We start from the raw sequence: 12,595 nt of genomic DNA, 5'->3' as shown, positions 1-12,595 counted from the left end.
AGGGCTGTGAAACTGTTCTTTCTCTTATGAAAAAATTTTATATTTTAAAATCATTACAAGAGTTCTTTATTTGCTATTTCCAAAAACTGGCTTATGTAAATGATAGCAGGAGCAAGTTGAAAATTGTAAAAGTAAGACATTAATTGAGAAGAATTTTAAGGAACAATAGAAGAGAAACCTTGCTTTTCTTGTCCATGTATAAATGTTGAAGAGATGCTTTTCTCTTATTTCTGATAACTTAAAAAGTGATAGCCTCATTGTTTATGAAAATCTTATTATTGAATTACATCGTGCAGCTTTTGCATTAGGAAACTATAGTACTTCATGTGGTTTTGGTTTGATCAAGTTTAATGTTTCTCATACGTCACTTCAGTCCTGTTTTTTCATCATTTGTGTAGAATGAACTGGTTAAAGATACCTCTTTTAGCAACCTCCAGTAATTCTGTGTTTTAGCATTTCTGGTTTTTCTTTGGTCTTATCCCTTTACACTCTTAAAAATTATTGAGGACCCCAAAGAGCTTTTGTTTATGTGAGTTATAGCTGTTGGTATGTACCAAATTAGAAGTTACAGGCTAAGAAAATTTTAAAATATTTTTTATCGATTTATTTTTAAAAACCCAACAATAAGCCTATTACATGTTAATATAAATGTATTCATTTTAAAAACTATATATTTTCTAAAACGAAAATGAGAAAAGTTTGGTGAGAAGAGTGACATTGTTTTACGTTGCAAATCTCTTTAATGACTGGCACAGAAGAAGGAAGCAACTGGATTCTCACATCTGCTTCTGCATTCAGTCTGTCATATGGCCTCTGGAAAATCCAAGTGCTCACTTGTGAGTGAATGAAAGTGAAAAGTTACATATCCTCTTACTCTTATTGTAAAACTGGTTTTGACCTTGAGGATCCATTGGAAAGGTCTCGGGGACCTTATTAATTTTTCTGAGACTGTTTCTTATTCACTTATTAAATAAGAATAATAATATTTACCTCCTAGAGTTATTGTAAGATCAAGTAAGATAAAATTTGTAAATCACAATGCCTTACATGTAATAGCAACTCTGCAAATGTTCACCCTCTGCTCTTGCCTATTCTAACCTCTATGCAAAATTGTTTAGATATGTAAACAAGTATATATTTAAGGGAATATATAGGGGAAACCCTTAATATATTTTTTATTTTGAAATGATATTTGTACTTTGTTAATAAGATAGGATGGTTCCCATACATAGACTATTAATAAATAAACTAAAAAGTACATAATAAAAATCCTTTTTATACTTCTTCTTGCAGGTATAGAATAAAAACTCAATAGTATTTGAGGGGAAAATATTGTCTTGCTGCTGTTATGATAGCTGTGGAGTGGGAAAAAAGTCATTTCGTTTAAACCAAGTGGTTTGATTTTTTTTTTGAAGCGTCTTTACTTCAACATATTTCTTCCATTGCATAAGCATTTACAGAAAAATTAAAAGATACAATGTGAAATACTGATATTGAGCTAATGAATAGCACCATTTAAGTAAATGTTAAATTCAGACTTGAAAGTGGTTGATTTTTTGAGAAGAGAAAATTCCATTATTGCACCTTTTAGGAACAAGGAATTAGAAAATGGCATTTTTCAAAAATTTTCAGCAGAATCTGCCTTCAGTGTCCTCTCTGGTCGACACAATCAGTAATGCTGTGGAAGATTTGACCACTGCTGTGGGGGAAGTCAGCTATGCTTTCACTGACTCGGTTGCTGAACAGGTAACAAGTATGATAAGTGGCTTTCGCCCAGAAGAGGAAAGCCCTGCAGCAACAGAAGCTGTAGATACTTCTAAACGAGAAAATACCACGTTACCAGAAGTCTCCAAAAACACTAATTGTCAGAAAACACAATTCAATTTAGAGCACCAAGCAAATCGAATATATAGCTATAATACTTCAGTTTCACAAAAACAAGATCAAGGAATGAATGAAGAAGGAGTATTTAAACATATTAATAATAGGCAACAGACGCAATCAAAATATCAAGAAACCGATACTGCTGGTGATTCTTCTTTGAAAGGCCAGATGAGTGATGGTGGGATATCATTTAGCAAGCAGAATGCAAGGGCTGGATCTACTTGTCAAGAACTTGAAAGTACTGACAGATGTAGAAAATATGGATTAGGAATTTCCAATAATGGTAAGCATGACCTAAAGGAGGTAAGATTTCAAGAAATGCAAGAAAATTATTTAAAGAAGGCTGAAAAACATATTAAAAGTAAAGGATCCAAAGGGAATAAGTGTTCAGGAAATGAATGTTCTCCAAAAGGTATTTTGGAAAGCAATAGACATATGATACAGAAATCCATTAAGAAAGAAGACATGCATCCAGCAGCATCAACTAATTCTAAAGGTAAGTGTTATGGAAAAATCAAAGAACAAATAAATCCAACAAATTACTACAAAGTGAAAGGAGACATAAAAACAAAGAAAAACGAAGCCATTTCTGCCAAAAAAGAAACAGCAAAGAGTAAAGATGAAAAACATTCTGAGATAATACCAGAAAAAGGTGAGGTCTCCTAATGTGAGTTTGAGTGATAAAATTTTCTCTTGATTTTTTACAATTAGGGAAACATCATCCAAATTTCTAAATTTTTCTATACATGTCTGTGTGTCTAATTTAAGACTTTCTTGAATCCTCTTACTGGGAGACATTTTTAAAGTCATGCAGTTTTTTCTCACAGTCATTTGAAAAGCATTCATGTTATTTGTATACCTCTAATTTAGTTACTGCCCCTGGTCCCTGCATTATTTGGCCAATTTTAAGGGCCTTAATTTTACTTAATGTCCATTTATTTTACAACCAGAAATTCTGTGGTTTTCTTAAGTTATGTGCATACTTTAATTGGAATTTATTTGGTATGCTATAGTTGGATTTAAAAATTTTATATTTTTGTAACCAACCCTTAAGCCCTTTATACCGTGTTGCTCTTCACATCTTTCCTAGTAAGAATGTACCAAATGTTTTCTGTTTTTCCTTGAGAGCAATAGATTTTTATCTTATTGAATAACATGCTTCAGGATATGTATCTATTCATTTAGCCATACATTGAGTTTTATATGACTTATATGTTTCCAATGTATATACATGAACAATCTATTATTATTCATGAGTTCTCTATGTAGAATTAAGATTCCAACTAAGCAGTTATAGTTTTCATCCACAATATTTGTAACAATTTTTAAAACAATTAGCTGACAGTTACTTGGTTTTGGTTGCAGAATTGTTTCATATCGCTAGTTATTACACCTGGTTATCCCTTAGTCATTTTCATTAATTGCTGATCTGATCACAAGGCCAGAAGTACACTGGCTTGTATTTATAAAAGATACATACAGAATTTTTGTGTATATTTACATTCTCATAAAACAACCAAAATACTGAATAGCAGTAGAAATGAAGAAGACTGTTTCAGGTCTGCTACATGACTTTGTGCATAATAGGGTCTGCTATTTATCAATTATATGAATGTTTTTTAAATGATATAATAGAGGCTAATCCAGGATGGATGAGCTAATTAGAAAGGAATGCCAATTTTTGGAAATACCTCCATTTTGAAGTCTATTCTTGGAGCAGTTTTTTGAATGTCAGATTCAGTGTTTTTTTGGTAGCCTTGGTTTAGTTTTGGTAGCCTTATTACTTGAAGTAGCAAAAATTAAAAGAGAAATAAAATTAAGTAGAATAGTTTACATATTATTTTATTCATAAAATAACAGTAGAATGGATGCTAGTAATAAATACTGCAGGTAGCAATACAGAATTTTAAATTTTGTTTTGATTTGTTTTCATTAAGAAACATGCTGCTACCTAAAAGAAATCAAATATTTCTGAAGTATTCTAGATTATAGTCGGTACTAAACTGAAAACATGTTATGTTCTAAAATCGTTTTGAAAATCATTCGACCCATATGGATTGTCCCTTCATTAGCTGAACTATAATGTTGCTAGTACCTGTGTCCTAGGTTCTGACAGAGCTTATAAGGTATAATAAGAGGAGGAAGAGTTTCCTTCTCTGTTCCTGAATGCAGGGCTACTTTAGGTAATATTTTGTAGTAGGTGAATTTCTAGTTACCCTCCTCGGAGCTCTTCTGCTGCCTTAAGACCACCACCATGGTATCCCACAAGTGCTAAATGCTGGGAGTCAGAATGCTTAGGTTCTAGACTAGATCTGCCATCTCAGCACTGTCCAATAGAACTTTGTGCAATGATGGAAAAGTTCTACATAGCTATATTGCTCCAAACAGTAACCACTGTCCGCAGGTAGCTATTGAGCACTTGAAACGTGGTTAGTAGCACTGGAGAACTAGATTTTAAATTTTATTATTTCTACTTAGTTTAAATAGCTGCATGTGGTTGGTGACTACTAAATTGGACAGTGCAGAATATAACATTAGTCATAGTTTTACCCTTTGATGGTTTTATTTTGCTGAATTAAAAAGCGGGACTTAGACTAGTGACGTCCAAGCTCCCTTACTTCTAACTCTAAACATTCAATTTCTATCCCATATTTTAAAATTACTCGTTCTGTGTCTCCCACCTGAATTTCAAACCTTGATTCCTCTAGTGCAGATGATCTTAGCTGAGTATAATGAGAGAAATATCTAGACTGAACTAATAAATTCTGACTGCTATGGTCTCTTTATCCTTCTAGAGTTGTTTTATAATTCTGAGAAGGTTGCATCATGGTCTAAATGAATCTCAACATGATACAGTTTCAAAATTTTTACCTTAAAAAAATGGTAATAACTAGTGCTTTTTAAAATAATATAAAATTAATTAATTTACCTTCTGAAAAATTTATTTGAAATTTGGGTATATTTAAGTAAAATTTTCATAGTAAGTCTACCTTTCACAGATAATGTGTTAAGCTTGGTGTATATGCTTCCAGACGTTTTTGTATGTACGTGTAAACTTATACTGCATGTATGTGTGTATATGTTGCATGTAGGCATACGTATGTTAATCTCTTTTCTTCTCTTTTCTCTTAACATGAGAAGTTTCTCTTTTCTCTTAACATGATGTGGTAGTTATTCTTTCCCTGTGTGTACTTGTAAGTTCACCTCCTCATTTTTAATGACTGTGTAGTATATCATTTCATAGATGTATCATAATTTACTTAACCAAGGCTCAGCAATGGACATTTAGCTTATATTTTATTTTTGTTTTCCTTTGCTGTTAAACACAGTACAGTAAATTGTCTCAAATACATATCATTGCTCACTTGCTAATTATTTTCTTAGGCTGAATTCTTAGAAATGGAATTGGTAAATTCCTAGAAATGGGTCAAAGACTATGCAGATTAGAAAGTTTGATATGTATAGCCAGATTGCTCTCTAGCAAAGTTGTACCACTTATAATTCCATCAATAGTGTATGTCTGTCCATTTCTTTGTTCTACTTCTAACACTGAGCGTCATCAGTTACGAAAATTTTGACTAATATGATAACCAAAAATGTCTCTTGTAGCATGAATTATTTGAATCAGGTCCATATGTATTGGCAATACTTATAACTTCCTTTGTGTGCTACTGATGCTTTAAAAAAAATTGTGTAAGATGGAGAGCCCTATTACTCTGTTTACCTGTACCGTGGTTGGAAAATCCCTATGACTAATATTACTTATATAATTCAAATATACAAGTCAGATTTTTCTATTAAAACATAAAAATCTAAAGCTTGGGCTTCTTAAATGAAAAAATATTTTTCTAAAGCTGAAAATTCAGATTGTGTGATGTGTATATATATGTTTTAATATATATATATATTTGTGTGTGTATGAATATATGTGATACATATATAAGCATGTAACATGTATGTAACTATAGCAAATTCGCTACATTTTATTGCGTTATATTTTGATCTGCTCTCCTTGTCGTTCCAAATAGATAATTCCTACATTGACAAAGATGAGCATGGTTCATCCTCTGAAAGTGAAGATGAAGCCCTGGGTAAATATCATGAGGCCTTATCCAGAACACACAATTCCAGACTACCATTGGCAGATTCTAGACAAAAGAGCTATACTTGGGAAACAAGACAGAAATATAGCCCTCTCTCTGCAGAGTATGATGGATACAGTAGTGAAGCATCAATAGATGAAGGTAAGATAGGTTAAGTATTTTTTCTTTTTACACTATAGTATTTGATTATTTGTTTCTAAAACTCTAGATGTCTGTGGTTGCACAATAAATAAGAGATGGCATATATAGTAGGGTCACATTTCTGGGAATATAATTTATTCAAATTCAAATCTTTGGGCTCAAGCCAAAAACCAAAACTAAAACCAAAACACCCAAAAGCAAAACACCAAATAATTTAAATACAGTGGTAATTCTAGCTCTCTTTTCATAATGAACATATGCCTAGCAATCATGAGATGGGAAGTGTGAATCTGCTGTTGTCTCAGATGGAATCAGTTCCTAAATACCTGTTACAGGAACTGATATGGTCTAAGACTCTCACAGTGTTGAATATGATTCTAGTGTGTAAATGAATGCTTTTTCATTCAGTATGGGCCCTAACATGAGCCAGATACTTCATGTGGCATGAAGCAGAAGGAGTGGTGATCTCTTCCATGTAGGAGGAAAAACTGTCTGAGATAGATTTATTGAGAGCCGGTACTGTATTATACGAAACTTTAAAGGGAAATTTAAGGAATTTTCAAGGATTTTTTTGTCCCCTGTTGATTTTTGCCTCATGTGCTGACATTGACATTAGAACTCAAGCTATGTAGAAGATACAGGTCCACTCTCAAGTGTTTTTATATCTTTCTAAAAGAGAAATAAAAAAGGTTTTACCATTACCTAAAGCATTTTTATTTCCACATCTAAGTAAGTTGTTTGTGTGCTGAATACAATGTGTGACTACTCCTAGTAATTATTATATTTATGCCCATATATGAAGAAAAGAGCAATATATTTTAAATAGCATTTTTATTATTATATCAAACACAAACTAACCTTGATATTGTAGCTGTGGTTTATGTTTTGGGGCCTGTTACTATTGATGACTTACTTTGGCACATACAGTTGTCAAAGGAGTTAAATTTTTGTATTTGGCTTCATGCTAACTAAAGATTGATATATCTCCCTTTTATTTCTGCTAGTACATAGGTACAGTAAGAAATTAATCAAATATGGAAGGCTCATTATGAGATGCTAGGAAAGAAATACAAAATATTAGACATGGACTCTACCCTCAAAAATACCTTTCTTAGTACTAGAGAAAATAAGACATGGGCTTACAAAGATAACTAAATAATGCAAAAGCAGTAAAGCCAGTCCCCAACTTATGTAAACCCTGGCTCATGAATAGTAGAGCAGAAAGAGAATGGGTCTTGAAGCCTGATTCTTGTTCACATTCTGGCCCTGTGACTTACCATATTGGCTGTGAAACCTTGGGCAGTGTACTTAATGGGCAGTGTACTTGATAGTTTCTAGGTTTGTTTCATTTTCTCTAAGTGTGAATAATACCTTGCTGATAGGGTTGTCATGGACATTAAATGGTATGTGTGGTGTTTTTAGCATAGTGTCTGGTGCGTGATAGGTAAGTGATCAGTAAATGGTAGTCGTAGTTATGGGTGGTGAAGCAGTGATGGTGATGATAGTGAGTAGCTGCGAGCAAGCCCTGAGTGTGTAGTCTGTGACCCTAGACACTTCCCTTTCTGCAGCTTCAGTTTAGGGTTTTATTTTTCCCTGCTCACTCCTTCTTCTGCCTGTCTGCTGGCTTGATTGCTTCTTCCTTGTAGTTCTATTATTCTCACGTGGCTCAACAATCTGTGGGGAAAAGGGTGAAGAGAGAAGCGTAATCTCAGTGGCTCTTCTGTTCCTGCCCTCACCTCTGGAATCACCCTCTCATTTCATTTCACCTATATATTTAGGACCCACTTGTACTTTTCTACCATTTCTACCCTAAATCATTTGATAAATGATTAATCAATGATCAATCAGTGATTGATCAATCAATGATAAACGATTAATCAATGACCAATCTACCCAGGGTAGATTGATTTTAGGCATTCTGAAATTATTTATTTCATAAACATTTGTTGAAAGTTTTTTATGTGCCATATTAGATCCTGTGGATGTAAAGATGAATAAAAACAAGCTTGTTTTAAAGAGCCCACAGACTGGAGGAGGATGACCAGTGAGTACATGTGTAATGTAGTGTGTTAAGAGGTCTGCTAGTTACATGAACAACGTAATGTAGAAATACAGAGGAGGACTGAGACTTTGTTTGGGAGGCGGCGAAAGGGGAAGTCTGATCTATGATGCAGTCTTCACAGGATAGGTGAACTAGACTTGAGGGAGAACTGTTCAACCACCGTGTAATAGTGATTGCAGGAAAGCAGAAGACAGTGTGGGTCAGTGTCTTTAACCTAGGATCTGTGCTGAATGCCATGCTCAGGAGTTTGGATGTTGTCTTACAGGGAATGTAGAACCCTGGAAGGTTTTTAAGCTGGATAGTGTGACACTTTTAGGTCAGTGTGTTTACGAAAGATTATTTAACTACTGTAATAGAAGATGAATTGGAGGTAGGAACTACTGGAGGCAAAAGGACTGGTTAGATAAACAGTGATGAGATCCTCATTAGCAGTGTTAACTGAGGGACAAAGAATTTGTAGATTGAGGGATGGTCTCAGTATATCCTGGTGAGTGACTGAACATATGCAGTGAGTAAGGAATTAAGTTTGTTTAATTAGTCTAGAAAGCATAAGAGCAGTAAGTTTGTGGGAGGGAGATAATTTAGTTTCAGTCATACTGAATTTGAGGTGTCTGTGGAATATCCAGGTAGAGATGGATATCCTTGTTGTTGTTAAAATACTGTCATTGGGATTTAGGATGGGGAGATGATCAAGTGATAATGTAAGATAACAGTAGACTAGGAGGATAGTTTTTTGTATCATAGGTTATTGCTAATTGAAAAATCAAAGATTGCTGTGTGCACAAAATACACTCACAGCAATCAGTGGAGTCAGGGAAGAATAGGAAAACTTGATTAGAGAGGGAGATTTCAGAGCTCCAGATTTTAGAGAAAAGCAATTTCAAGTGATAGTAAGTTCTGAACATGCCCACAGGCAAAGATGCAGAAGTACGTATAAAATGCTAAAAGGTTTTAAGGAAGGGAGTGAATTACCATCCATTGGGGAAGATGTGAGAGAACTTCCATGAAAATGACATTTGGGTTCAGCCTTGAAGAATGGGTATAAAGTTGAAAAGAATAAGCAGAGGTATTTTAGATAGAGGGAAGTTCATAAATGCCAGAGTACGCAGTGGTAAAATGTAGGGACTATTTCAGGACAAGAGAAAAGTCCTCTTGGCTCTAACATAGGTGTGTGTGTGTGTGTATGTGTGTATATAAGTATATATATGTATATGTATCAGTATATCAATATATATAGTGTATATCAATATATACACACATAGATATATACACACACACACATATATATATATGTAAAATAAAAAGGAAAGAGATGAGGTCTAAAGCCTGGAGTGCCTCACTGAGTAGAAGTTTGGATTTAATTTGTTAACCAGTGAAAACTCACTAGAAGTTTTTCACCAAGGAACCATGACCAGGGATGTGCTTTAGAAAGAGTAATGTAGCAACAGGAAGGCTATAGGAAAAGACACCAATTAAGGAGGTCTTTGGAGTCATCTATGTGGGAAATGGTAAAAATCTGCATTAAAATAGTGGCAAGAGGAATATAGGAGGATAGGAGAGACATTACAGAGGTGCAATTTACTGGATTTAGGAACTAAATGTATTTGGAACATTAGAAAGAAGGAAGGAAGTGTCAAAGATGACACTAGTTTCCAGCAAGTATGACTATGAAAATGATGAGGTCATTAATATAAATAAGAAATCCAGAGAGGGATGTTTTTTTCTTGAATGGTGGGTTGGGGTGGAAGATAAAAGTGGTTTTGTGTATATGGTAAGGCAGAATATTTAGGCAACTGGAAATGGCTGTGGATCTTGAAATCATGAACGGAGTTTGGGAGAAGGTTTTTTCAGATTGTATATACTTAGAGAATAGGAATCAAGGGAAGGGATTAAATTGTTGAGGGAGAATGTATGGAGAGAAAAGATAAGAGTCATCTCCTTTCATTAACAGAGAATTAAGGATGTCACTTAAACAGAGAAGAGAAAGTAACAACCATAAAGTGGGGAATCGGGAGAATGTTGCATTTCGTCAGACACGGAAGGAGAGTTTTGAATGCTACACCACAGAGAGACTGGGGAGGATGAGAATTCAGACAAGCCCCTTTGTCCTGTAGAAGATGATCAGTTACTTTCAGTGTACATTTTAATAGTGTAGAATCATACATGAGATTGAAGGTGGTTAGGAGAGAATAAGTGGAAGAGAGTGTACATTTGCTGCCTGCACTTTCATACCACTTGTTCTCTATCAACTTTCAGAGTCAAGAAAGAGGTAGTTGAAGGGGTTCACCTTCTCCCTCCAACTCAACAATAGTAACCCTCCTCTGGTATATATTTGGGAAGGATGGGGATTTGCTTCTAATACACATTTGAGTCTCTGCCAGGTGGTTGTGCCTCTGCATAGTTGACTCAGGAGAAGTACTGCTCACTTCATGTCCGGTCACCTAAGAGGGCTACTGAGTATAGTTCTCTTATAGGATTTGGTTCATTCTCCTGAGGTACAAGGAAAGGGATCGGTAGAGTAGGTTATGCTTCTCTTTACTGCTCTGACCCTTTATTCTGCATACTGTTCTGCAGGTTTATGAAGGTCACACTTGACTAATGTGGGTTGAGGTGACTAAAGGGAATTATAAGGTAGAAGGAAAAATATTTTTAAATGTACATTTTTTACATGACATATTGTTACCTCATTAGGGCTGGTAAAGAACCATTACCCCATTTCTCAAACTCTGAATAATTCCAGTAGAGAAGCTTTGGAACAGCCAATATTGGAAATATCTACAAGAGTAGAGAGGGTCAGGGAGGGCCTGGATAGGGATTAGGAGGACCAGTGCAAGAGAACTTTCTGATCAAGTAGGGAGAACTACCATTCATTGAGCTCCTACTATGTGCCTGACTCTGTTAGTTTCTGTACACGTTGTTATACTTAGGCTTCACTGCAACACATTGTGGTAGATAAGATTATTTCCATTTTACAGAAGTGAGAGGAGATTTTAGATCAAATAAGTAATTTTTAACCTAAGATCATGCAGTAAGTTTAAAAAGGCTGTACTTGTCAAGTCCCCTGCAAAAATGAATGATGCTTTAGCTTCTGTTTAGTCATCACTGCTGCTTTAGTATCCTCCCTAAGTCTCTTTCATTCATAATTAACCCCTTCAGTTGGGTCCTTTAGAACAGTTTATATATTATGAATCTGAAATACAGATACTGTAGAAAAAGTAAGAAAATATTATGGCCTCTATTTGTTGATCATATTTTCTCCTCTAGGTGGCCATGTTAATCTTCCATTTTTTGGAATACAAAAGGGGATAATATCTGTAAGAAATTTTTCTAGGAAATATAAACATTAAAATAATTTATCAAATTTCTTTGTTCACAATTTTAATTTATTTTACTTTGTTGTTCTTAAAATTAAGCAGATTTTCCGATAATCCTCTTATTTTAAAAAGGCCTAAGTTAAATAGTAGGTTGTGATATCTTGTTTAAGTTGGTAAGATAGAACAACCTTTGAAATTCCATTCATGCTATTTAGTACTTTCCATTTTTATATTAGATAGGAGAAGCCTATTAGATTTTATATAAAGAACAAACGTAGTGTAAAATTATTAGAATGTCTCTGTTATTTATAGCTTTTCATTCTCAGTTCACCATAGAGATTACCAAGCTATATTTGCATATGGTGGCATAGCTATGTTATTAAAAATCATATGATGTTATTTTTTTTAGTGAGTTAATTTTAAATGCTATTAAAAATAATTTCCAGCATCACTTATGTCTTAGGGTACATGTAACCCATATATATATATATATATATATATATATATATATATATATATATACACACACACACACACACACACACACACACACACACTTGCCACTCTCTTTCTATGGCTGCTTCACAAGCTCCATGCTATTGATTTTGATGTTTTCTTAAAATTAGGGTCATTAAAACACATTTCTTTATTCCTTTTATTTAAATGTTACTTTTAAAATAATTTAATACTGAAGAGTAATAACTTCTTTGTTTATATTTTCTTTAAGTGTATTTTAACTGCTTTATATTGTTCTATTGATTTTCACAATTTCTGTGTGAAGAGGGTAAGTATAAAAAAAATTGTGTCTGTGTTTTCCGGATGCCTTTGACACAAAAATTTTTAGTCTTAAAATAGTAAAAGTTATTTATATTACATGGTTTATTTAGATTTTTGATAAGCCTTTTCTTTGACTTCAGGTTTTTGTTCGTGAACATTTCTCCTCTGAAGAATTCTTTATTGTGTATGTGTGTGTGTATGTGTGTCTGTACTGTAAGTGTGACCAATTTGGGGAGAAATTGATCTTGAAGACTCTTCCTGCATCTTTGTGTTTTGGAGATCTTTTTATGTGATGAGATCAATTGTTACTAGTA

The 12,595-nt window shown here is 34.0% G+C and overlaps 1 protein-coding gene across 3 annotated transcripts in view; it reads left to right on the top strand.

Annotated features, from left to right (window-relative positions):
* The window catches only part of SYT14 (synaptotagmin 14), a 250,348-nt gene that overhangs the window by 101,114 nt on the left and 136,639 nt on the right, over nucleotides 1-12,595 (top strand). For 2 of the 3 annotated variants that reach the window (XM_007163980.2, XM_007163981.2), the window contains exon 4: nucleotides 5,913-6,128. In XM_007163980.2, the coding sequence (XP_007164042.1) occupies nucleotides 5,913-6,128 (216 nt within the window). Of the gene's footprint in view, nucleotides 1-1,608; nucleotides 2,537-5,912; nucleotides 6,129-12,595 lie in introns of those variants that run through there. The other variant, XM_057533021.1, reaches the window with a different exon arrangement.

The sequence above is a fragment of the Balaenoptera acutorostrata genome, chromosome 1 (assembly GCF_949987535.1).
Source record: "Balaenoptera acutorostrata chromosome 1, mBalAcu1.1, whole genome shotgun sequence".
In the NCBI taxonomy this organism is placed as follows: Eukaryota; Metazoa; Chordata; class Mammalia; order Artiodactyla; family Balaenopteridae; genus Balaenoptera; species Balaenoptera acutorostrata.
This window is presented reverse-complemented; position numbering and strand designations above follow the sequence as displayed.